At 38.3% G+C, this 25,888-nt stretch overlaps 2 protein-coding genes across 2 annotated transcripts in view; both read left to right on the forward strand.

Moving 5' to 3' along the window:
- Nucleotides 1-24,930, forward strand: part of LOC140152327 (zinc finger FYVE domain-containing protein 26-like) — a 162,500-nt gene extending 137,570 nt beyond the window's left edge. The window contains exons 14-22 of the mRNA XM_072174630.1: nt 192-312; nt 1,050-1,315; nt 3,999-4,228; nt 4,990-5,156; nt 6,049-6,134; nt 16,911-17,011; nt 17,735-17,827; nt 23,415-23,637; nt 24,764-24,930. Of these exons, the coding sequence (XP_072030731.1) occupies nt 192-312; nt 1,050-1,315; nt 3,999-4,228; nt 4,990-5,156; nt 6,049-6,134; nt 16,911-17,011; nt 17,735-17,827; nt 23,415-23,637; nt 24,764-24,930 (1,454 nt within the window). The remainder of the gene's footprint in view (nt 1-191; nt 313-1,049; nt 1,316-3,998; nt 4,229-4,989; nt 5,157-6,048; nt 6,135-16,910; nt 17,012-17,734; nt 17,828-23,414; nt 23,638-24,763) is intronic.
- LOC140153520 (zinc finger FYVE domain-containing protein 26-like) overlaps nt 24,768-25,888 on the forward strand; it is a 37,199-nt gene continuing 36,078 nt past the window's right edge. The window contains exon 1 of the mRNA XM_072176294.1: nt 24,768-25,817. Coding sequence (XP_072032395.1) covers nt 24,987-25,817 — 831 coding nt within the window. The 5' untranslated portion in view covers nt 24,768-24,986. The remainder of the gene's footprint in view (nt 25,818-25,888) is intronic.

Genomic DNA, 25,888 nt, shown 5'->3' on the forward strand with positions numbered 1-25,888 from the left:
ACCGACCTACTGCTTGGCGTGCGAGGGGTCGAATCCCGACCAAAACAAACAACTTCTTTATTTTGTAGATTAAATCTACAACTGGAACTCAATTTGCTAAGATCAGACTTCATCAGGCATCTGATTAATGATGGTGTGACGTCTGCTAGGTTGCCTCATGTTTAAATTATTCTATAATGTGTTTATTTCAGGGCTCAACAGACCAGTCCATAGTGGCAGTATGAAGGCTCCTAACCCATTCAGCATCTTAGATGAGAGTCCTAGTCTACTGCTGGGTAGACTCATGTTTCAGAATCAGATTCCACCTATCAGGTACACATGCTTATAATTGGTTAAATAGTATCTTAGTATCTCGCTGTCAAAATTGTAAAAAATTCAAGAGTAAGTATACCATTTCCACCCTGGCTTGGCACTGAGTTCAATATGTTGAGTTACCTATTAGGCATCTTTAAACATGTGCATATCAGCAATTTGATGCAATTTGAAAGCAACCAATGATGTGTGCACTGACATCACTGTCTGTTGACAACCAAAGAATATTACGTCCAAAGATTACTGACTCAAATTGCATGCTATGTAACGCTATGGCAAATTCACCATCTTGGTTTGTCCATCATGGTGAGCAGATAGTGTCCTCCGACATTTCTTAACAAGAGCCCTAAATCTAACAATAATTTGCATCTTTAAACTCGAGTATTTCAAAGCTTTGCTCATGCAGTGCTTTTAATAGCGCACATTTATGGCACAACATGTTACAAGCAGAACACAAACAACCACACACTTTGAATTAAAGTTTGCCAAGTGCATAGGGAGAAAATTCGAGGTACATTAAGTTGCATCCATGTGCAACACACACATAAATGTGTATTACTTGTTGCTCGATAAATTGTATAAAATAATGCACTTATACTGAGAAATTGGTGCGTCTGATAGGCATTAGACACATCAAGATCTCAGTATGCTCACATTGTTTTGAACAATTTCACTCCCAATAAGTAATATGTCCTCAATAAATGTATATCATTCTTGTCATGACTTTCTGGTAACAGGTTAGAAGGGGTAGCCAACCAACTGAAACTCAACCTCGTTCACATCATTGTGCAGAGTTGTTGTCCATGTATACCAGTACAAGCCATGCTGCCATCCGTACCCGCACTGCCATCTGTAGTAGCTACTAGCCCATCTAAACGCATCCCTACTTCAAGTCGGTCATCACTGAGAATATTGAATGACAACGGTGATTGGACAAAACCAGTCCGCAATCCTGAACTTGTTGCGAGAGAATTGCTGAACAGACTGATTACTCTCATGAAAAGTAAGCTTACTATCTCTTCTTACTTAATCAAAGAACACAAGATGGTGCATGGTGCGAAGCGAGAGTCGCAAATGTGTAGTTGCACAATGCATGATTGCCTTTATTAGTGAGGATAAATTGTATTGCATGCTTTGTGAGAATATATTCAGTGGCGTAACTTTGGTTCCGGGTGCCCGGGGGCGAAAGTAGATCGGGTGCCCCTGACCAAGGGCGGGACCAAGGGTGTGCATGGTGCAAAGCAGTATCTAGAGTAGCCAGTGGGGGCAGAGTGCCCCCCACCCCCGGACAAAATATGAAAGAGAAAAGTGCTCTAAGTTCCGACAAAAAATGAAAGAGAAAATCGGGAAGGCAAAGGAAAAGAAAAGTGGCAAGAAGCCTGTTTTCCACCAAAATTCATCCCGATCATGGGCCAAAATAGTGCAAAATACGAAAAAATTTGTGCGCTACTCGCGCTCACAATGTCCCTATTAGGCCCTTTTACCCAGATCATGGGCCAAAATAGCGTAAATACAAAACATTTTTCTTTCCAGGATCTATGTCCAAATAAAGCCTTTTGGGAAGATCAAAGACTTTATACATACTCTCTCTAAAAAACCGGTATATGTACTCCGAAATTACGGGTGAAAATTATGCAAGCGCAAAATTGTTTTCATTTTTGCCCTCGAAAATATTATCCCCCCCCCCCGACCAAGAAAGCTAGCTATGCCCCTGATTGAAAGCCATATATATACCTACCGAATAACTTAATAATAGTGTTTCCGATCAAATTAATTTCATGTTTCAATGAACTTCATGAGCTTTCATGTTAACAAAAAAATGTTTTCATCTTCTCCAATGGCTTTACTGTTGAAGATTCGGCACTAACTGCAGTGACGTAGCCCCGGGGACGTAGCTAGAGGTTGTGGCGCCCGGAGGCAAGAGAACATAATTATACCCCTGTTCCTAAAACAATTGCGGCGGCCGCGCGAAATGTCAGACTTAAATACCACTAATTTGTTTAGTCTCAGACTTTCAATGACAACTTATGGTGCACTGCTTGTAAAATTTTGTGTTGAGGAGGGCACCCAAATGAAGATTAATTCTCTCTATGGTTGGGAAGGGTGTCCACTTCTTTCATATAATAAAGTATTATCGTGTCAAAATTGTATCTGCGCCTGGCCAGGGTGCCCCTTAGCCCGGGTGCCCGGGGGCGCGGCCCCCAGAGCCCATAGGAGTTACGCCACTGAATATATTAAATCTGCATTGGAACTTGACGATCACTGTTGAAAGCTCATTGATGCTTTCCTTATTGCTTTATAATCTGATTTTGCACAGTAAATTTCAATGGCTTAGGTGCCTTTTGCCCAAGTCATTAAAATAATCACATATAGTGATGAACATGCCTCATGGACTATTTTTAACCAACTTAAGGGATCTGGAATGAGCGTTTTGATCGTTTCGACAGTATTTTTGTGGGACATGAGAGCACATCAGACATATCGAATTGCATTCTGAATACTGAAGAATGTCTTTCTGATATCAAATAATTTTCATTTTTGAAATTCACGATATAATACAAATTTTCTGACAAATGATTAAAATTTGATATTTTTACATTTTTGATATATAACAGTCCTCAAAGTAAATTTTACAAATCTAATGATATTTTCTTAAAGTGTGTGTAGCTGGGAGGAAAAGCCGACGATCAATTGAAAATTTTGACCTTTCATATTGAAGATATGGATTTTTTCCCCAAAAGACCTAATTTTTTTTTGGTGTTTTGGGAAAAAAATTCATAACTTCAATACTGAAAGGTCAAAATTTTCAATTGATCGTCGGCTTTTCATTCCACCTACATACACTTTAAGTATAAATCATCAGATTTATAAAGTTTACTTCGAGTACTGTTAAATATCAAAAATATCAATTTTTAATCATTTGCCATAAAATGTGTATTACATTGCCAATTTCAAAAAATCAAAATTATTTGATATCAGAAGGACATTCTTCGTATTCAGAATGCAATTCGAAATGTCTGATATGCTCTAATGTCCCACAATAAATACTGTCCAAACGTTCATACCCCAGCCCTTAAAACATGAACCAAAGTAGTATAACACTAATATATGACACAATCTGGTTCATGGGGGTTTAAGGCAGCAAATTTGAGTAAAATGGAGTAAAAAACAGTACAATACATAAGAAAATAGACATCATAAAACTTTAGAACTTTAAATCAAATATGCTAGACCTTTACTTTTTACAAATCTTAAAACATCAAAATTATTTACTATTATTACACATAAAAGTTATTAAAATACATTATATGAAGAAATAAGCATAAGAAAAACATAAAATAATTATATTGCACATAATTATGAAAGATAACCCCCTGCTTAATCTTATCTCCACACTCAACCCATTACACCTCACACACCCCACACACTCCTAAGCGCACCTCTTACTCCCAAACACAGACCTTTGGTGTTTTCAGTAAATGATTGTTTGTTTAAGGTAATAATTATAGTACCTCAATTTTCAAAAATGCCTCAGCCCCCATGGAGCAGATCGTGTCATATATATGTATGTATTTAAAAAAAATTCACCCGACCTGCCTGACTTCAAGAGACCCGTCTCGTAGAACAGGGTTTTCCTATTTCGTCACCTTACTTTTCATTTTCCCATCTTTGAATGCTATTTCCAGGTCAAGTCGATAACTACACATCGAGCAAGTCTTGTGATCTGACAGGGATCGTCTTGGCTGTTAGCAGCAGGGAGTACCAGGACATTGTCATTGCTACGCAAGAACTTGGGGCAGTGGATCTTAATCATCTTGTCAAGCCAGAAGAAAAGCTATGCTTCTTTACCAATGTTGTAAACTTGTTGTATGTACATGGAGCCATGGATCATGTGTATACCCAGCTTACACAGGAGGTAATAATATGTTGCATATATTGAGATATTGTCAATGTGTTATGCTGCTGGAGCACAACTGAGTTACTTAATTTATACACCCTTTTCGTAATTGACCACTTTGTTGACGTTGGTGGCATTTGGCACTGCTAACTCCAATTAGGCCAGAGTTAGCAAAGTGTAAAACTGTAAGCAAGGGCACAGATGTAAATTACATACGCCCAATTATGCAAAGTTAATTTGCCAAGTAACTATAAGGACTATCTAGCTAAGACTTGGTACATATGTAATACAAGCACAATAGAAGTATATGTGACACAATCTGGTCCATGGGGGCCAAAGGTGGCAAATTTGAAACTGAGATAAAGGTAAAAATATGGAGTAAAAAAACAATAAAATGCATAAGAAAATAGGCATCAAAAATCTTCATAACTTTAGAATCAAGTATGCTAGACCTTTGGTGTTTTCAGTAAATGATAGCCTATTTTATGTATAATGTAATAATTACAGTAACTCAATTTTCAAAAATGCCTCCTTTGGCCCCCATGGACCAGATTGTGTCACATATTGTGTTTAGCATTTTGCTAATTTTAATCTGCATAATTAATTAGAGGCTATTACAGTTCATTTTAATTTTTCAAGAAATTTCTCTCTATCAAACAGGCATCTCAGAAGACAGTGATTAAAAAATTAATCCTTTTTTTATTTTTTCGAAGCACACACTTTTTTTCCATTAAGATCCCTCTGTTTATTTGTTACATTGATTGCTCTCTTTGTGATAGGAATCAGCAATGACTCCAAGCCACACCCGACACCATTCTTTGACACCACGCTTTGACTTCAGTAGCTTCAATCTTACGCACCCAGCTAGCTGTAGCGATTTGGTGCTAGAAAGGCTCGGTTATCTCTCCAAGATTTGCTATAGAATAGGTCAACTTGGGGTCATCAGGTAAGGTGGACTTTCTTTTGAATAACATATCTAAAAGTTCTCACAAGTTGTGTTTTTGGTCACAAAATTTTACTTTGCAATCAATTTTTTGTGAGTACATTCATAAGCTGTTAAACTAGGGTTGTACAAAAAAATGCATTAGATTAATTTGAGCAATAACTGAAGAGTGAAACAGGCTAATTATATTCAACAAAGACTCGTGATTGTGATCGGGTTAATGGCACAGCGCATAACAGAAAAATGTGAATCATGTAATCATGTTTTTTTTAATCCATGTCTTGAAATGGAAAAACATACCCTTTTCGCTGCAAATTGACAATAGGAATTTACAGTGAAAAAAATCATATTTCTTCATATTTAAGAATATTTATATTGTTTATTTGTTGTGTAATGTGTAAATGTTTACTCCAGTAGTGTTTTTATTATTTTTTTGCGATTTTTCCGGGTTTTTTATCTTTGTAAGTGAAAAAATTCAAATGAGCACATAAGCCGTCAAAAACGAAATGCGGGCGCTACAGGAAACAAACTTGATTTTTTTGGCCTAACATGTATTGCAAATAGGATGATTGAGTACTGTTTTTATTGGTCACAATCAAGAATGAAAAGAAGAGTTTTTCTACCAGGACTCAGTTTGTTAAAAAAAGTCCTGGTTCACCTGAATTGAGTCTAAACAGGACTCACTTTTGTTTCAGTAACAGTCAGAATATAACCCAAAATGGTCTAATATCCTTGCACAGTTCAATATCTATTGTACTTTCAACAATAATAGCTCAAATTCTCACCTCACATTGCAGAGAAACCCCATTTTGGTTAACCATTTTCTGTATCTTTGGTATTTTAGTATATGCCTTTGATCTCCGCTATTATCAATGTTCTATTCCCATATATACAGTGCCTTTGATCTCCGCTATGTATTTTTGAGAAGCGAGCTTCCTCCACCTTCTAGCTTCGGACAGATATTACAACATAGGATTCATGGTAAGTCTTTACATGTCCAACCCTCATTATCAATTTTTCCTCACCAATTCAAGATATTTTAAAAGTGATTATTTATTTCATAGTGTAAATACTACTCATGCATATGATATGTTGAATACATGGTGCCAAGGGGTTGACAGTGATTCGCCGATTCTCCAAACTTGGCCAAATTTGCACGATACGGTATGCTATACAGAAGTTGCCGGGAATCACAAATTTGGTACCAGCATGGGCGCCGCCATTTTGGGAAAAGGGGGTGCTGAGTCGAGTCGACGGTCGCCAGCACCCCCGAACTCGCCCAGCACCATGACTACGCATAACAGTACGCGTTCCCGACTGTCAATCATCAAGGGTCAATCACCTTGAGCTTGACAACGATATCTGAATAGACTATTGCCAAGTCTTACGTGTAGGCGCAAAATTAAGGTTAATTTTTATGATTGAAACAGTATTTTTCTTGTATAAATCTTGGTCTGGAGAGTGGGGTTGTTGGTCGATTTGATGTATTTAATAAATTAAGTTAATGGATGCGCTAAAAATATTATTAAAAGTATTAAAAACAGCTATTCAACATTTGAAAAAAATACACTGTTGCAGGCTTGAAAAGGTCTAACCTTGGTTGCAGCAAGCCGTGATTTTCACGGGTAATTTTATTTTTTGAACGCGGAGCACGGGCGAGATGCAGCCGGTAGAAATCGCGGTAGTGTTCCAGGCCTACTGCGATGGCAGGGTAATGGCGGCATCCATAGTTTTATTACATTTATCCTCGAGTGACGCTTCCCAATCTTTATTTATTCCCTGATGGTGCTTAAGTATTGATGCAGGAATCACTTTGCTACAAATTTGATAGATGAAAATATTTGAAAACACTTGGTTGAATGTTTTGGTACTTTCCATTTTGTTTCATCATATGTTTGAAATGTTTACAGTAGTATAAGCAGAGAGGACCACAGTGCTTCCTCAGAAAAAATATTTCAGGTAAAATCATATAACTTAAAAAAATTAAAATTTATATTAAATCAGTCCTGCTTTTTATAAAAGTTTTGTTTTATCGCTGGCAAAATAAATTGTGTTAACAAGGCAGAACTAATTGTACTATTTTATGAAATGAAAAAGTAGGAACTAAAATGCTTAAATTGACCAACTTTGTAGTGAAGCGTATTGATTGATTGTTCAGTTTGAGGAGCAGTTTAAAGGAGTGTGAACAGATTGACAGCCTTAAGCTCCTCCCCCACTTTATTGTATTAAAATGAAGATTTTGGCATCAGCAGAAAGGTTATATTTGTCTCATAATCCCAGTCAAATTTTAGACCTGAAATATATTCTGTTTCGGTGTTATTAACGAAAAAGTGATAACCTCATCTCCCATGGTGGTTATCACCCATAGTGTTCTGTTGGCTGTTGTGAAACATGTTTTTGCTTCTAATATCAAAACCACTGGTGCAATTTATCTCAGAACTTTTGAATTGGATTATTTTGTTACATGCCTGAATGTGAAGTACAAAACACAATATGAAAAAATCTGACTGCCACCTTTAATAGGCTATTTAATAGACTATATTGTGCAGGAAACCTATCTGCAGTTCCCATTAAACTAGCCAACTAACCCTACATATTCCTGGTTCTATCTCGATTGGGCAGTGCCCAAGTTTATGGGGTAATCATGATCAGGGTTGTTGACTCGTTATATGTTGAGTTGACTTCTCTCAAGTGAAACCTGAATAAAACAATGGAAACGGTCGTCCTAATGCATATTCATAAACAGCATATTAGTAGTGTGATCTAATTGGACAGATTGCTGGGTGATTTACTCAAAATGACAAAGATATGATTTGATCACCTCCCCACGTGATGTATTATAATCAGAAAAGTTGATGTGCAGCTCAGTGACTTCCCCTTGCCCTGTTACATGCATACACCATTGCAATGGGCTATTCCTGTTGAAAGCCACACCCCCTGTGAAGGAACGCAGTGCTATCTCAATTGCAGTTGCACCAAACCCCAGGGGGTTTACTCAGGATATTATTTGGTACACATGCTCATCACAAAAAATGTTGAAAAGGGGGTTGAATTTTGACATGCTGGTGTCGACGTGTTACTTTTTAAGGTTACCTTTTAAGGGTAATCATCGATGTTTAGGGTTGCAATTTCAACCAGTCTTTGATGTTAAAGGTTCACTTATTCGCAGAGTGTACATCAACTGATCTGGAGATGGTAGGCCTACTCCTCAGGTACACAAATAATAAACCCACACAAAGAAAATGAGTGCAATGTAGTTCCAGTGTATTCTCTTTATTAGTACTCATAGTGAGACAATTGTCATTACACATTACGCCATTTAGGGGTCCATTTTAGTGTCTTACGCCATTTAGAGGTAAAATTTCGAATATTTTACACCAATAAGGGGTGGAATTTGCTACACATGATACGCCATTTAGGGTGCGAAAGTTGAGATGCTGTGACAAGCATGGGTACTACTTTGATATGTGAGTGAACCCCCCAGGCACCAAACAGTGGGAATTTACTGTATGTTTTATGTTAAATGCCAGTTGGATCGTACATAATTTGGCCCTTATTTTTTTTACAAAATTGTGTTTGGAATACCAATAAAACATGTTGGACATATAGTGGCCAAAACTGTTGAACTATATTCCAAACTCGTCCTGGAGAGGGGTGTGGTTTTCACATGTTGCTCACATAGTGAATAAGTACTATAATAATTGGTTAATTTTTAAGTTCATCTGTGCTTTTATCATTTTTCAAAGGTGAAAAAATATCTTTTTAAATAATCAGACTTGCATCCCTTCCTTATTTTTCATGTATTCTGACAAATTTGAAGCAGTTAATTGTTCATGTTTTATATGAGCCGACTGAATCATATCAACAATACTCCTTCACTTTGTTACCGAAATGACAAAAAATCTTGAGGAGGGGGCACTCAAACACAATGTGTTTACATCCTCAAATAGGACAAACCCAAAAAAATCAGAGTACTCCGATTTTCTGATTTAAAAAAAGAAAATTATATATATAATTAGATTTTTTTTAAAGAAGTTACAGTTCCATTGACCAGATCGTGACACAATTACGGGTCAATAACTTCTGGGGTTTTTGTTGTTGAAAAAAATGCAATTGCATCCAAAACAACGCAATAGTGGCTGTGAATACCGCAATTACATTTTCCTCCGGTGCTTAACTTAGTGTGTGATGTTGATGATGTATTTTATCTTGGTTTATCTTGGTATAATGTTGGCACTGTTAATGGCTTAGAACCCAGGAGCTTCAGGGGGTGCTGGACCCCCACCAGCCCCTGGACCCACTGCTAAAACGCTTCACTCACTTCGCTCTATTGATCAGTTTATATTATTGGACTCAGTTTTCTAGGTTTTCAATGTTGGCAGGTATGCAACATCACTTTCAGGCTCCTTTGTTAAAAAGGGTAGGCTAATGGCCCCCAATTGACCTGCAAGTCACTGTGTCTGATAGGCATTTCAATGATAGGGTTATATTGAACTCTTTTTTTTCTTGGTTATTTCACCCTGACCAACAAAATCTTTTATCCAAAACAGTGGTTGTGAAAAAGGTCCCCTTTTTGTCAAGAAGATTTCAAGGAATGTTAGTGATTAGGGTTAGTATTTTCCCATGAAGTTGGTCAGTATTTTAGGGTGGAGGTTTGAGAGCCTGCTTGAGGATGGTAACACATGAGAGTATACTTGTGATGTGTACCCAACTTAACAAAAATCTTAAAAATACAAATAAAATCATTTAAAATCTATTGTTATGTATGTAAAAGTGTTACAAATATACCTAGTTTAGTTTGAGGAAAATAAGGATGAAATCAAAACTCGATTGGCGGTTGATCGCTGGTTCCGCCAGTTCCGTCCGGTTACCATTGATTAGAACAATAGCAACCGGACGGAACCGCCGGTCAACCGCCGGTCGAGTTTTGATTTTGTCCCTAAGATCATATGAAAATGACACCACCAACACCAAAAGAGAGCATCATATATCAATTTAACCAATCATATCTGATTGTCTCAAGACATCAGGAAAACACAACACCAAAGCATTGATTAGACTCCGCATTGCCCTCACAATCATGAGGACCATTTATTAAGCTATTTATGACCATTCAACAATTTATATTCATATACATAAATATAATTGAGATACATAATGATAGATTTCATAGCACTTTCATAGCAATTAAGACCTGACATAATATAAATAGAAATAACCATACTGAATTAGTTATCTTCCAATAAATATTATTAATAACACAATACAAGAATTATTGGAAAATGTGTACAACAAGCCAACCATACAGGCTGGACATGCAAGAATTGACTTCTGTATCACATTTAACCAAATTTCATCTTAAGCAAATACAGATACCTCTTTGGATCAAACAGAGGATTGAATTGGAAATCAATATTTATAACGCAATTATTAAATAAACAGAAATCTCCAAAAGAAGAAACAATGAATTAAACCTTTAAATCCCTATATAAGCTGGTAATTATTGAAAAGTGAGCCAAAATTTACTATAAAATAATATTAATAAATGAAATAATCCACTGACAAAAAAAAGCAAGCCAAAAAGATACTTCAAATAAGCATAAATTACTCTACATAAAGCGTAGTAGAAAGTGGAGACAATCTACTGACGAGATTCCTCAGGATTTGAAGAAACTCCAGACAACGCAGCGTAGTAGAAAGTGGAGACAATCTACTGACGAGATTCCTCAGGATTTGAAGAAACTCCAGACAAAGCAGCATAGTAGAAAGTGGAGACAATCTACTGACGAGATTCTTCAGGATTTGAAGAAACTCCATACAAAGCATTTATTAAGCCAGCACAAAGCGTAGTAGAAAGTGGAGACAATCTACAGACGAGATTCTTCAGGATTTGAAGAACTCCATACAAAGCATTCATTAAGCCAGCACAAAGCATAGTAGAAAGTGGAGACAATCTACAGACGAGATTCTTCAGGATTTGAAGAACTCCATACAAAGCATTCATTAAGCCAGCACAAAGCGTAGTAGAAAGTGGAGACAATCTACAGACGAGATTCTTCAGGATTTGAAGAACTCCATACAAAGCATTCATTAAGCCAGCACAAAGCGTAGTAGAAAGTGGAGACAATCTACAGACGAGATTCTTCAGGATTTGAAGAACTCCATACAAACCATTCATTAAGCCAGCACAAAGCGTAGTAGAAAGTGGAGACAATCTACAGACGAGATTCTTCAGGATTTGAAGAACTCCATACAAACCTTTCATTAAGCCAGCACAAAGCGTAGTAGAAAGTGGAGACAATCTACAGACGAGATTCTTCAGGATTTGAAGAACTCCATACAAAGCATTCATTAAGCCAGCACAAAGCGTAGTAGAAAGTGGAGACAATCTACAGACGAGATTCTTCAGGATTTGAAGAACTCCATACAAAGCATTCATTAAGCCAGCACAAAGCGTAGTAGAAAGTGGAGACAATCTACAGACGAGATTCTTCAGGATTTGAAGAACTCCATACAAAGCATTCATTAAGCCAGCACAAAGCGTAGTAGAAAGTGGAGACAATCTACAGACGAGATTCCTCAGGATTTGAAGAAACTCCAGACAAAGCAGCGTAGTAGAAAGTGGAGACAATCTACTGACGAGATTCCTCAGGATTTGAAGAAACTCCAGACAAAGCAGCATAGTAGAAAGTGGAGACAATCTACTGACAAGATTCCTCAGGATTTGAAGAAACTCCAAACAACGCAGCGTAGTAGAAAGTGGAGACAATCTACTGACGAGATTCCTCAGGATTTGAAGAAACTCCAGACAAAGCAGCATAGTAGAAAGTGGAGACAATCTACTGACGAGATTCTTCAGGATTTGAAGAAACTCCAGACAAAGCGGAGAGTAGCATAATTTGACATACTTTTATTGAAGCATCTTTGACAAATGAGATAACTGATTTACCCTTCCAGCTACTGGGAGGGTGGGTGGGATTTTTTTTTCCAGCATGATCGGAGGAGCAAATGCAAGTGGCTTACTAAGAAAGGTATGAACACAACAAAAGAAATGGAATTAAAGCAGATACCTGATTGGCTGCACCCCACTAAAGTGCCATCTGAATGGCCAGGAATCTGGGATTGTTGCTATAACAACACAACAACTCCTACAACATTCCAATACCATGACCCAAATCAATAGCATAAGTTTCAAGAGCACTTGATATGGCTCAAGTGGAACTGATAGGATAATTGTCCAGACTTGGCTGCACATGAACGCCCAAGTTTCCCTGATGCTGAGACAATCTGGTTTTTAAAAGATTTTCAACTTTGAAAAACGTCATTATTGCAACTAAGCTGCCATGGTACCTGTTTGGTAGTTCTAGGCCCTAATAGGCATGTCAAAAGTGTCATAGGGAACACAAAGAATTGCACAATAATTGCAGATGGATAATTGCCATATCCAGGGCTTCAAGCAACCCTATATTTCCTATATTGTTACAGAATGTCCAATGAGGCAACAAATTTTTATTTTTTTAATTTTGCTAAAATGATGTAAAATCAGTCATTTTGGGGTCCAAATTGATTAATTTTGGCTGAACATTTTTAGGGGAAGAAATTGAAATTCAGATTTTTTTTCAGATTTGTCAGATTTTGGTGAAATTTTAGGGTAATTTTAGCCTAAAAAACAAAAACAAACAAAAAAACGCCCGTCCGACCGATCCTACTTGTAAGGTCTGTCCACCCTATATTTGTCCAAATTTAGGAAATTAACTTTTTTTTTTCACTTGCATTAGTGAATTTTATATAATATTTAACATTTCACATCTCATTTGTTGTAAATTTTCAGCAGGTTAGTAGGTAGATTTTACTGGCCTCTATATTTTGCCCAGTATATATTATTAATAGACTTACCTGTCCATCAATGCACACAGCATACAAACATTGAAGTATTTTGTGAACTTTTCCTGGTTATAGCAATAGTTATTTGAACTAACTGGACCCACCAGAAGGGACAGAGGTCTAGTTTTTGTTTCAGGGTCAAATTTTGGACAGGCCGTTTTGGTGAAAATGACGGGCACTTGTCAAATCCTAGCTAAGACCCTGCTACCAGCTGTTCAGTATTGGCCAAAATTGCTGGACACCTTGCATGCAATTGAGTTGCATTGAGTTGAACTGATAGTGATATAGTACTGGGTATGGTATGCAGTATTTTTACTCTGGGCGAGGCAGAGACTTCAATGCACAAAGGCAGGTGTTTTGTGAATGTATCGGTGCGGCATCTTTAAACATGTGCATATTTGAGTGAATGCTTACAATTTTAAGCTGCACTTAATAAAATGTGCACTGATGTCACCTACTCGCCCAAGATTGATACAAATGCTAGTCACTTTTCCGATAGAGTGAGCGAAAATGTAATAAAAACCAAAAATGCTAAGTTGATAGAAATTGCTTAGTATCAGTGGCATAATCAGGGGCAGGAGCAGGGTCTTAGCTAGCCACCGTCTGGCCGTCATTTGAGACGGCCAGTTTGCTCCTGGGATGGGCAAAATTAATGCCTTTGACAGATGCTATATTATAAATTGTATGTTTTGAGAAGCTAATTGTCCTTTTTAGTAGACCTAATTTGTAGAACAAGGCCATATCAGCACATATTTGAACTCTTTGAACCCCCAATGGGCTATATACGTAGATGTCTGGTAAATGTTTTAAAGGTCAAATTAGGACAGGCAATTTTATTCAAATGATGGGCAACCCTCAATTTCTAGCTAAGACCCTGGGCAGGAGCCCCTCATTGATTATTGCCCCCAAATGAGTTGTGCATTTGTACATGCTTCACTAGAGGATCGATATTTCAATCCACCTCACCCCCACCCACAGGCAGCAGATTAGCACCTGGTCCCCCCCTCGCTTATGCAAAGTCTAGATATATCACTGCTTAGTATGATCTAAAAGTAAGAGATTTGACCTTTGGGAAGACAAAGGAGCTTGTTTATTGTGTCATCATACAATTGGCTGGTCGTACCCGTTGGGTGTCAGCACGTGGTAGATACATGAAACTTCTTGATTGTATCATCATAAACTTGGCTAGTACTCGTTGGATGTCAGTATGTGGTAGATACATGATATATTTGTTTTTTCCTAGAGAAGTTTGGTGCTAGGCCCTGTTATAGAGCCAAGTCCCGGGAGCCAAGTATCTGTTCTACACACTAGCACCAACTTGGACAGGATGTCAGTGGATACTGGATCGTGCCAATTGAAACTCTCAATTCCTTCCCCTCTGTGGCAGTTTGTGCTGAACATGAGCAGGAAGTGAATTGAGACTAAATCGCGTGTATAAATTCCCTAATTTATTGTTGCGAAATTTGTTTTGTTTTCTGTGCCAATTTTGTTGCTAGAATTGGCCGGGTTTTTCCCAGATACAGTTGGTGCTTGTCTTAACAAGAGTGTGTTAGCTATTCTATTTGGACAGGATGTCAAGTGAAATTCTTATATGTACTGTACGCATGACCACATAAAACTACTACTCCAACTACAGGCATTAAGAGACTTGTTAGGCGGGGGTTTTAAAGTGATGGATGAAAGGAGTGATGAGAAATGCCTTGTTATAACATTTCCATAAGAAATAGATTTGTTTTTCTTCTCCAAAACATGTTAGTTTTCACTCTCAGAAATGTCCCATTTTAATTTTGAGCCGAACAAATGAGTCAAAACAAAGAAAATTGCTATTAATTCCAGTGGCTATGTCGCCAATGTGTGTCACTTCACCGATCGTGACTGGATTGGTCCTCCCATTGATGTATAATGACCATCCCATACGGCATGTACATACAGTGATACGAACATCGCCTATGCATGCTACTAATATTTCGATTGTATGAATAAAACAATGGGACACATTAATAACCTGAAGCCTTGATTTTGCAGGGTATGTTAGCTTATTCAGGTACATTACAATAGTGTAAAAAATATGAATTTTGAAAAATTTTGAGAGCGCCCTCCTCAGCAAATGTTACAATATGTGCCCATCCACCACAAACTGGTCGTAAAGTCGGCATTTTACATTTTGAGATCAAAAACAGTATATGGATTTCTATGTAAAATATATTAGGAATTTGACCTTTGATGAAACATAACTTCACTTCCAGATGTCCGATGAAGCTGCTTGAGGTGTCATTGTAAAGCTGAAAATGCATTCTTTCAAAATCTGCAATAATCAAAAAATGATCTAGAGCTGACTTTACTACCACTTCTTGGTGGATGGTCACATATGGTTTAATTAAGTTGACACAAAGTTTATTAGGCTGAACTTATTCTTTATCAGCTGAAAGAACACACATTTAGCTACTATATATATCCTCTGATATAAAAATGGCTTAGGTTCATCCCAACCTTATATTAAGTGCCTAGTGTGAAATGTCGCTGAAATCTGTGTGGTTTACTTCGCTCGGGCAGCTAAAGCTGCCCTCGCAAAGTAAACCACTCAGACGACGCGGACGCATTGTTGTTAATCGGTGATGACCAACGGTGAAACATGATTGAATCCCTAAATGAAATTAGCAGATTAGGTGTTAGGTGGTTCGGGGGGGCCAAGATTTACTGAATTTTGACGTTGTCATTGGTTTTACACGTAAACACGAAAATGTCTCAAATAATTCCAAAAGTGTATGCATGTTATCAAGCACTATTTTATCAGTCTAAATCCGCTGAGGTTCGACAGTGAACCTCATTGTAAGTACTATTTTTTTTTTTTTGTATGAATAATGCACGATATGTTATGATATATGCCAGAAATTTTCCTCCCACATGTATCAATGCCTTCGTGGTGTAGTGGTTAACATGTACACCTGCGACGCCAAGGGTCCCGAGATTGATTCCCACTCCCGCCTAAAATTTTTTTTTTTCTTCACATTCATTTTGAATCCAAAATTATTTATTTTCATGTGAAAATGTATACATTGCACTGTGAAATATATTTTGTGCATTTTTTTCTGTAACGGGCCAATAGAGTTAAAAACACACATCTGATCGGGGCGTCCAACGTCCAGGCAGTGTTGCCATCAATCATATTGTCTGTTTTGTTTACGCTTAGATCGGCTGTTGCCGCATTAAATGACTTTCGTCCCACCATCGTTTGGGTGGTTCCATTTGAAATTCACCCCTCTATGGAAGATTCAGGTTGAATCTTTCTCAGAGGGTGTATGAAATTCAAATGGAGCTGCCTAATGTGCTAATTCCATTTAAAATTCATACTCCCCTTGTGGAAGATATTTCCAAAATCTTCCACAGGGGTAGTGTGGATTTCAAATTGAATAGCCCAATGTGGCTACCTATATCTTCATATGCATACCTGTATCACTTGTACCCGGAGCTGTGCATTCACTTAGATGAAAACAATATCTGTGTAATTTAGGTTGGAAAATAGGTTATTGTGGGATTTTGTGCACAATATGTCAATCAACTGATATATGGATGAAGAACCTTTCCTACTTGTCCCATTTTGTATTTTACTCCCATCTTTGTCAAAATACACACTCCAGAACAGCTCCAGAATATGATAAATGAGCTGAGAGGCTAAAATTGGCTAAAATCATTGAAAGTAGACTGAGTTTGCATGAATTTGCAGTTTTTTCAGCCAGGTGGGGGGCTGGTGCCTCCTCTGCCCCCTCTCTAGATCAGCCACTGATTTTCAAGATGTCTGCTAATGAGCCTATGCAAAAGTGTTTATATTATATTCCAATCTTATAGAATATCTCTACAACTTTGCTATTGCAGATATTGGTGAAGATGACCCCTGGTATCCGTATCTACCTCCAACAGAGACAAGACTCCTGTTTGTCATCTCAGATGGATGCCACTCATCACCTGTACTTCAAGTAAGTTTTAGGAATGTATTCACTGTCGAAGTGATGATATGTAGCAGGATTAATTAACATAGCAATAGATGAATACAATTTTTGGAATAGATCGCCCTGCACTACAACGTTCCTGCGGTACCTTGAACCATGTCAAATAAATGCTAATCACTCATACATGTAAGATTAGTATCTTTGAAAAGAGCAATATTGTATTTAATCTATGATTGCAGACATACACAGGTGATGAGTTTAACCCGCTTGTAGTGCAGGGTGATCTATTCAAAAATTGTATTCATCTATTGCTATGGTAGTTAATCCGATTATTACATAACTTTGACGGCGAATAGTAATGTTCTTCTCACCTCGATACACGCTCGTTAAGTCCGTGCTAGGCACTCGGTTGAACGCCTTGCACTATACACTCGCTAAGTCTGTCAGGGCCACAAACTGTGGCTAAAATATAGCTACACAATTACATATAAAAGGTGGTGCTTAAGGATTTGGTCACTATAAAAATTCTGCAGGTGGCATTTATTAGGGGAGGGATGCTAATTGGGTTGAATATAGTATTTACAAGAGACAGTAATGAAGTTTTAAGCTTTCCATGATATAACCAAGCAGCAGATTTTTTTATTTTTCTTACTTAAAAATGTTATGAAACTAAAACTGTTGTAAAATGAAGTTGGTTTAGAAAATTGGTAATTGAATAATCTACTCTCTGTCTTATTTTCTCCTGTACAGTCACTCAAAGTAGAGGATCTTGAGGAGCATTTATCGGTTGCTATGCAACAATTTCTTGAAAATAATGTCCTTGTGGATCAAGAGAAAAGCGTGGTAAGTAATGTCATGATTTTACAATAATTACCGATGAGTATCTTCTGCGTATGACCAAGGTGGATATATATGAGGTGACAGTATTATTGAATATTTATGAGTACAATGGTAAGCATATTTCATGAGGTGAAATGTGGACTGGTCCATTCAAAGAGGCTTTAATGAAATAGTCCTAAATTCACTGATTGAAAATATTCTTTCCATTCTTTCTCCAACTCATTTATTTTCCACTTACTTTGATAAATCACCAGGATAACAAAACAATTTAAACTATCTAAACTAACAAACAAGGGAAGAGGCCTACACATCATACATTGGAACATAGAAACATCCAAACATTATAACTAGCGCACGAGATCAAATTAATGATGCTTAAGGGGGTACTACACCCCTCGATAAATTTGTGTCTATTTTTGCATTTTTCTCAAAACTAATAACACACTGGTAATGAAAGTTATGTATAACATAGGGGCAAGGAATCCAATTACTCCACTGGAATTTCAGTGACCAAAGACTAGCGGTTTGTTATTTATGATAAAAAATAAGGTACCGCTAGGATGTACCTCATTTCCTATCATATAGGCCTACTGAACCGCTTGTCTTGAGTCACTGAAATTTCAGTGTAGTTTGGATTCCTTGCCCCAATAATATACGTAACTTTTATTAGCAGTGTGTTATTATTTTTTGAGAAAAATGCAAAAATAGTCACAAATTTACCACAGGGGTGTAGTACCCCCTTAATCGTTATTCTTAATATATCAATATACAGGGGAAAGAAGAATTACGCATCGCACACTAGCACAATTAAACGTGAAATTACAATGGAAACATAACATGCATAGGCAGATATACCAGAGAAAAAACTCCGGACATATCTGCCTTGAACCCCAGACCTCTCGCTTGTCGGGCGAGCGCTCTACCACTGAGCTACACAGACTGTCCCTAAACTAACTAATTTTACAAGCAACACTCACACCTGTAATTGGTGAGTTGATGTGGTCACTGCGATGAACTTCATGACATTCACACGTTTATTAGTGATGCCCTGTTACATCTGCGCAGCGAGCAATGGAAAATGGACCATGGAGTGCAAGTCTTTTTGCAGCTGACACTAAAAAAGAGCAATAAATAATCAGTAGTTATTCGCCAATCAAATGCAGGGGCGGATCCAGGACGGTAAACTACCGGGGCTAAAATGGGTATAAAACTGAAAATAGAATTTGAAAAATGGCAGCGAAGCGGCCAACGTGTCGCGCTTGTGCGACGCAGGGTGGTTCTAGAGTTAGACACATTCGGAAAATGAAGACCTAATTGAAGCCATTTGGTGGACCATTTTGGCACTATTATTGTGTAAAATTTAAGTTTGAAAAAGCCAAAAATTTGTGAAATGACAGCCCAATTGAAGCCATTTGTGGACATGTTTTCACTATTAGCCCTATTGCGTTAAACAATAAAGTGCCGGATGCCCAAAGCAGCAGCTAAAACGGCCACTTATTTGCCCATACGCAGGGGGTGTCTGAAGTTGGAAAATTTTGCAAAATGGGGTCCAATTGAAGCCATTTGGTGTATCATTCTATACATTTTTGAGGGGATATACCGGGGGGGGCGCACCCTCCCCCCTGGATCATACCGGGGGGCTCGTGCCCCCTTAGACGAGCCCCCTTAGCCCCCCCTTAGCCGGATCCGCTGGTGAAATGAGGAGAATCTTTATATTATAACAATGTTTAAAGACACAGGTAAGGTTCTGATCTGTATGTGCTTGTGGGACCAGAATATCATATACACTTTAACACTCCCCATGTGGGTGTTGACTGCAGACAACAAGTTCCAAATTTTCTTTAAAATTTCAAAAAAATTTAGAATTGTACTTTTTCATGACCATAATTGGAATCAGCATGAAAAATGCATTAAAATGAGTACAAACAAGCCTAGTATTGGTTCAGTGGTTCTTAAGATAGCTCTTGATATTTTGAGAAAATGTCTCCAAACTTGGCACTTTTTATGTTGAAGCCTATAGCTAGCATGCAGAGCATTAATTGTTTAGTAGCCTTATGTCCCTTGGACTGATTTGGCACAAGTTAAAAGCACAGGTCCCCAACAAAACAGGATGCACATGCATACTGCCCAGGGTTGCCAAAAGATTTCAGCCCGAATCGCGGGTCAAATAATCGAAAAGTCGCCCAATTTTTCACTTTACCATTGGTTTCTATGGGGCAGGAAACTAGCGGAAGTCGCAGGAGCCAATGTTGAAAAGTCGCCCAATTTTTTTCTTAACCATTGGTTTCTATGGGACCGGAATTTGTCAAAAGTCGCGGGAAAAATCTTCAAAAGTCGCCCAATTGGGCTACCAAATCGTGGGTTGGCAACCCTGATACTGCCAGGCAAAGAACAATGGCAACTGCCAATCAAATGTTTGGTGTGATGTCACATGTAACCTCATCTATAGATGAATACATTTCAGAGCGCCCACTGTTGTTGGTAGGCAAACACTATAGGAACTGCAGATTTCACTGCTGTTTAGATGGACAAGTGCATGTGTACTCAACCTTCCCTCTACAGTCACAAAGATTTTTAAAAATTGTCGTATTGCAAAATGATGGCAGTATTTGATATCCAAGTATGTATAATTCAAACAATCCCTTTATGTACATAGGCTCTGTCATATACCTTGTAGCTGATATAACACAACAGAGGGTACAGCAATGTTAAAAAGTATGATCATAAGTATATGCTTTGATTAGCACTAAAAGAACAAAAATTGTGATCATTTTGAAAGCTAAAAATTTATCAATTTTTCTTGCAAAAGAATTACCAATTTGTAGGAAAATGATCTCAAATTAAATATCCCTGGTATTAATGGTATTGATGACAAGGATGATTAAGGGATCTAGAATGAGCATTTATGGCGTTTCGACAGTATTTTTTATGGGACATGAGAGCACCTCAGACGTATCGAATTGCATTCTGAATACAAAGCATGTCTTTCTGATATCAAATAATTTTCATTTTTTGAAATTCACGATATAATACAAATTTTATGACAAATTATTAAAATTTGATATTTTTAAAATTTTTGATATATAACCGTCCTCGAAATAAATTTTATAAATCTAATGATCTAATCTTAAAGTGTATGTAGCTGGGAGGAAAAGCCGACGATCAATTGAAAATTTTGACCTTTTATATTGAAGGTATGGATTTTTTTCCCAAAATGACCTTTTTTTTTTTTTTTTGGTGTTTTGGGAAAAATCAATATCTTCAATACGAAAGGTCAAAATTTTCAATTGATCGTCAGCTTTTCATCCCACCTACATACACTTTAAGTATAAATCATCAGATTTATAAAGTTTACTTCAAGTATTGTTAAATATCAAAATATCAATTTTAATGATTTGCCATAAAATGTGTATTACATTGCGTAATTTCAAAAATCAAAATTATTTGATATCAGAAGGACATTCTTCGTATTCAGAATGCAATTCGATATGTCTGATGTGCTCTAATGTCCCACAATAAATACTGTCCAAACGCTCATACCCCACCCCTTAAGGCAAGGCTACTTCCATTGTGTTTCTGCTCATGTCCCTCCTCTTGATATCAATGAGCTGTCTGCTTATCTCTCTGCCAAAGAGCCTCCTCCTCATCTTTACCCATGGGTAGTGTACAATGAACTCGGGAAAACAAATCCCAACAAAATCTCCTGGTCCTGATGGAGTCCGGGCAAAATCAATCAAAGAATTTAATCAAAGAAAGCCAATGGAAAAAAGCTTAGTTCTGCAAGTGCTTTGTTTCAGGCTGGGTACTCTTTTTTCTTGACCATTTCACCCTGTATTTCACACATAGACAAAAATAATTCTGGCTACAAAATAGTGATCAGTGAAATGGGTCCCATTTTCCATGCGCGGATTTAGAGGGGGCACAGCAAAAGAAAATGGAACAACGTAAAAAGAAAGAAAGAAAGAAAATCTTCGGGCCTATAGCCTGATCAATCTGTAGTGAGTATCATACACCGGGTGGCACTCTCCAGGTGCGGATTCAGGGGGTGGCGCCCCCCCCCCCCCAAAAAAAAAGAGGAAAAGAAAGAGAAGAGAAAGAGGAAAAAAGGAGAAAAGAGAAGAGAAAAGGAGAAGGGGAAAAGTTAAATTGCACATAATTAGTAGGCTTATGCCAAAATAAACCGCACAGTATAGCTCACAGTCTGGTCTATCAGAAGTAGGCCCTATAATACTAGTTTATACGCCTGTGATTCTTTTAGACAGTGCTTGTTGATTACTGCTGGCCCGTCGATGATGCAGGGCCCGTCACATTTTGTCACCAAAGTCAGTATTAATACTAACTCCATGCTGACTTCAATCCATGCATTGCGAATCTCCGAGTCTTAGGCCTATAAAGTGTCAGTGTAACATTTTGCAAATTCAGTTCGGGCCCTTGTTTTAAAAAGCAATGATATACTCGTATAGTGTAAAAAATGATGCACCAAATGGCTTCAATTGGACCTTCATTTTGCAAAATTTCCAAATTAGGAGGGGGAACATCCCCTCAGACACCCCCTGCCTATATTAACAACTGCCCGTTTTCGCTTCTGTATTTCACGCCCAGCACTCTGATTTTATACAATAACAGTGAAAAAAGATGGCTTCTATTGGCCTGTCATTTCGCAAATTTTATATTTCGGCTTTTTCAAACTCAAATTTTACATAATATTAGTGTCAAAACTTGTCCAAGAATGGCTTCAATTGGGCCGTCTTTTCACAAATTTTAGGCTTTTTCAAACTAAAATTTTACACAATAATAGTGACAAAATGGTCCACCAAATGGCTTCAATTGGGTCTTCATTTTTCAAAAGTTTCTCAGACAACCCCCTTCGTCGCGCAAACACTCCGGGATGCCCGCTTCGTGGCCATTTCTTACATTTTTGAATTTTCAGGAGTGCCCCCCCTTTCTCGAAATCCTGGATCCGCCCCTGCCATTTTTATAATGTGTCAAAGGAAGGTTAGTGATCAGGGTTTGTATTTTTACATGAAGTAGGTCAGTGGTCAGTTTTTGATGTTTGAAATGTGAGGGTCTGTTTGGGGATGAAAACATGTGACAGTGTGTACAAGTGGCATTCCTGGGACTGAACCTCAGTAGGCAGCTGAAGCCTAGTGAATGTTTTTATGGTCAAATTTAGGACAGACAATTGTAGCTAAGATACAGTACTACACACTGATGTGGCCCAGTACTGGGCCAGTTCTGGGTAAGATATGGTAGTGCGGACTGGACCAGAAAAAAAAAGTCCCAAACCCAGCCCAAGTGAGACTCTGACTAGGCCATACAAGTAAGCACTTTGCAATGGGCCTCATTAATCCACTTTTAAGAGTCTGGCTGTAATAGGAAGTCCATAAGTACCACACCATATTGGACCAGTTGGGGCTGAATTTGTCTAGTCAAGTGCTAGCATTTACTTTATCTGGTCCAACTTTGGCCAGTATATAATAGTTTTTCCAGTAATTTCCAAAATATTGATGTTGTAGAATGTAAATGTTTATTTGACCCAAACCGCTAAAAGTTAATCAGTAACAATATATTTTTTGTTATCTAAATCCAGGTGTCCATACCAGAGTGCCTCGACTGGTTCCGTAAGGATTTCACCGGGAAGAGCTTACCAATGGACATTCAAGATGGCCATATCTATGGAGGACTCCTCAATGTTGTCATACCACATGTATCACAGCATCTTGGGGAACAGCTAGAGAGTTTAGTACTAAGTTGCTCACCAGGCAGGATTGAGCTGGAGAGAAGCATGGAAAAGACTAAGGGTGACAATATAGGTGGGTTTATACCAGGGACTTGCATTGGACTGTTCCAGTTGAAATCCATATACCCTTTATGGAAGACATGACCTAAAACTTCGACATAGGGAGTGTGAATTTCAATTGGGTTTACCTGAATGGGTGATTCCATTTAAAATCTACACCCTCTGTTTGGGAGATTAAGGTCATATCATCCATAAGGGGTGTATGGAATTCAACTGGAATAGCCCATTATGTCATTGCTCATTGGTTGAGGGTTGTAAATATGCCGGGCAAGTTGTAAGATGGCCTTTACTTGCTCGGGTATACGGTTAGGAAAATGTCACTTAACCCTAACAAGCCAGAGTACTACAAAACACTACAAACAACTTCACGGCCATGCGTGCATCCCACGGGATGTGATGATGCAATCACCCTCAGTGATATATGGGCACAAATTTGCTGGCCCGGGCAGCATAAGACCCATGGCTAGGTGTCGGCGGCCTATTGCTTGGCATGCGAGGGGTCTCAGGTTCAAATCCCACCCAGAGCCAACAACTTCCTTGTTCATTTGCTCTCTTTATTTCCCTCTTCTTTCCTTCCAGTCACTAAAAAGGCCTTTGGGATTAAAGGCACTCATCAAACAAAACTTGAATGGTCATGCACTAAGCATAAATATTTTAAGATATATGGGGATGTTAAAATGCTGGTAACAAGTTGTAAATCATCCCAGTGAGAGTACTCAAATTACATTTTGCCAAGGGTGTGCTGCTGGAACTCTGAAACCCCTACCCATATTTAGGGATTTTTGACCTAAAAAAACTAGCTGATTTGACAGTTAGAGCGGCACATCCCCGTATACATTATATGTGTGAGTACCCCCCTCCCCTACTTAATCATAGCAATGGATCCATATAATGTGATTATGGGTTAGCTGATCAAGGAGGTTGATTGATCCTAGCTTGCACTACTTTTATGCCATGGGTGTAGTCCTTGTTCAGGTCTTGCTTTCTTTATCGTTTCTTTGGCAAAATGTGTCATATTCTCATGTTTAGTTGAAATGGTTAATATAAAAGATTCTTAATATTGAAACAAAAGTAATATCTCTGAAATCTTGTGGGTATTTAAAATTATTATACATCCTTTGTTTTATCCTGTGTCACAGATGATGCGGTTCCACGAAAAGCTGAAGAAGGCCCACTCTTTCCGCTTTCACCATTCGGATTTGTCGACACAAGTATGACTTTGCCTACAAATTCAAATACCAATCAGATGCAGAAGGCCACTCAACTGTCCACGAACTTCACCGCAGTAGCTCCAATCCTGAATTGAACGGTACAGATAGCAGCAGACATCGTTCTAATTCCCTACCACCTCCACCATTCAAGATGACAGAGTCAACCCTAAGATACCTGCATTCCAAATCTAAACTGGTAGCATCATTGGTTGGACTCATCAGCGTAGCCGTAGACGATCGAACCGACCGCTTCGCTTCACAGAAATCTGTCGAGTCTTTGACAAAGGAAGGTCAGATTGCTCCTCCTAGTGGGCAGAATATACCAGGTATTGAAGAGAGTATTGAAGCAGAGTTGAGCATGGCAGAAGGTCGAACGAGAGAGACGGAGGTGGTGAAGTTACTGCAGCACATTGCTGGATATGCCACTGTTCAGAGGTACATGGAAGCCTTCTTGATGACGGTGTTGAAGGTTACAGAAACTTTACAGGAAGAACCAGATCAGAGTTGTCCAGAGTTGGCATCGCCTAATGCGACTGGTTTAACATGGAGGAACACCAGGGCGTGCATGCTAGCCGATGTAAGATCACCAGAAGTCCAGTGGTTATTCCATCTGACATTGAATCAGCTGATGTCATCGTGCAAGTGGGCAGAATGCTTGGATTTTATCGACGCAGTGCGGGTGCCGGACAAAGACAGCGAATGGTTGCAGGATCTTCCTCTGTTAAAGGATTTTATCTTGTGTTGCGCGGCTCAAGGAATGCCATCTCAGCAGGATGAGGACATGGCTGTGGATTCCTGGAGGTATCTGCTGAGAGTGGAAGACAAGACTCTTGCAGCAAGAGTGGTGTTGGGATCTTTGTCAACCTTATCTGTTGCAGCTTGTCTGGAGTTGTTACATCATTGTCAGGCTTACCCTTCTGCTGATGAGAGGATATGCAGGGCTGTCGAAGAGAAACTGGTGAAGATGAAGATTTATAAAAAGGTACTATGCTACTTTTTCAAGGATAATTTTTAAAAACCTTTGTGTAAAGCAATTGTTAACTTTTGTATGAG

This window comes from Amphiura filiformis, chromosome 5, assembly GCF_039555335.1.
Source record: "Amphiura filiformis chromosome 5, Afil_fr2py, whole genome shotgun sequence".
Taxonomy (NCBI): Eukaryota; Metazoa; Echinodermata; class Ophiuroidea; order Amphilepidida; family Amphiuridae; genus Amphiura; species Amphiura filiformis.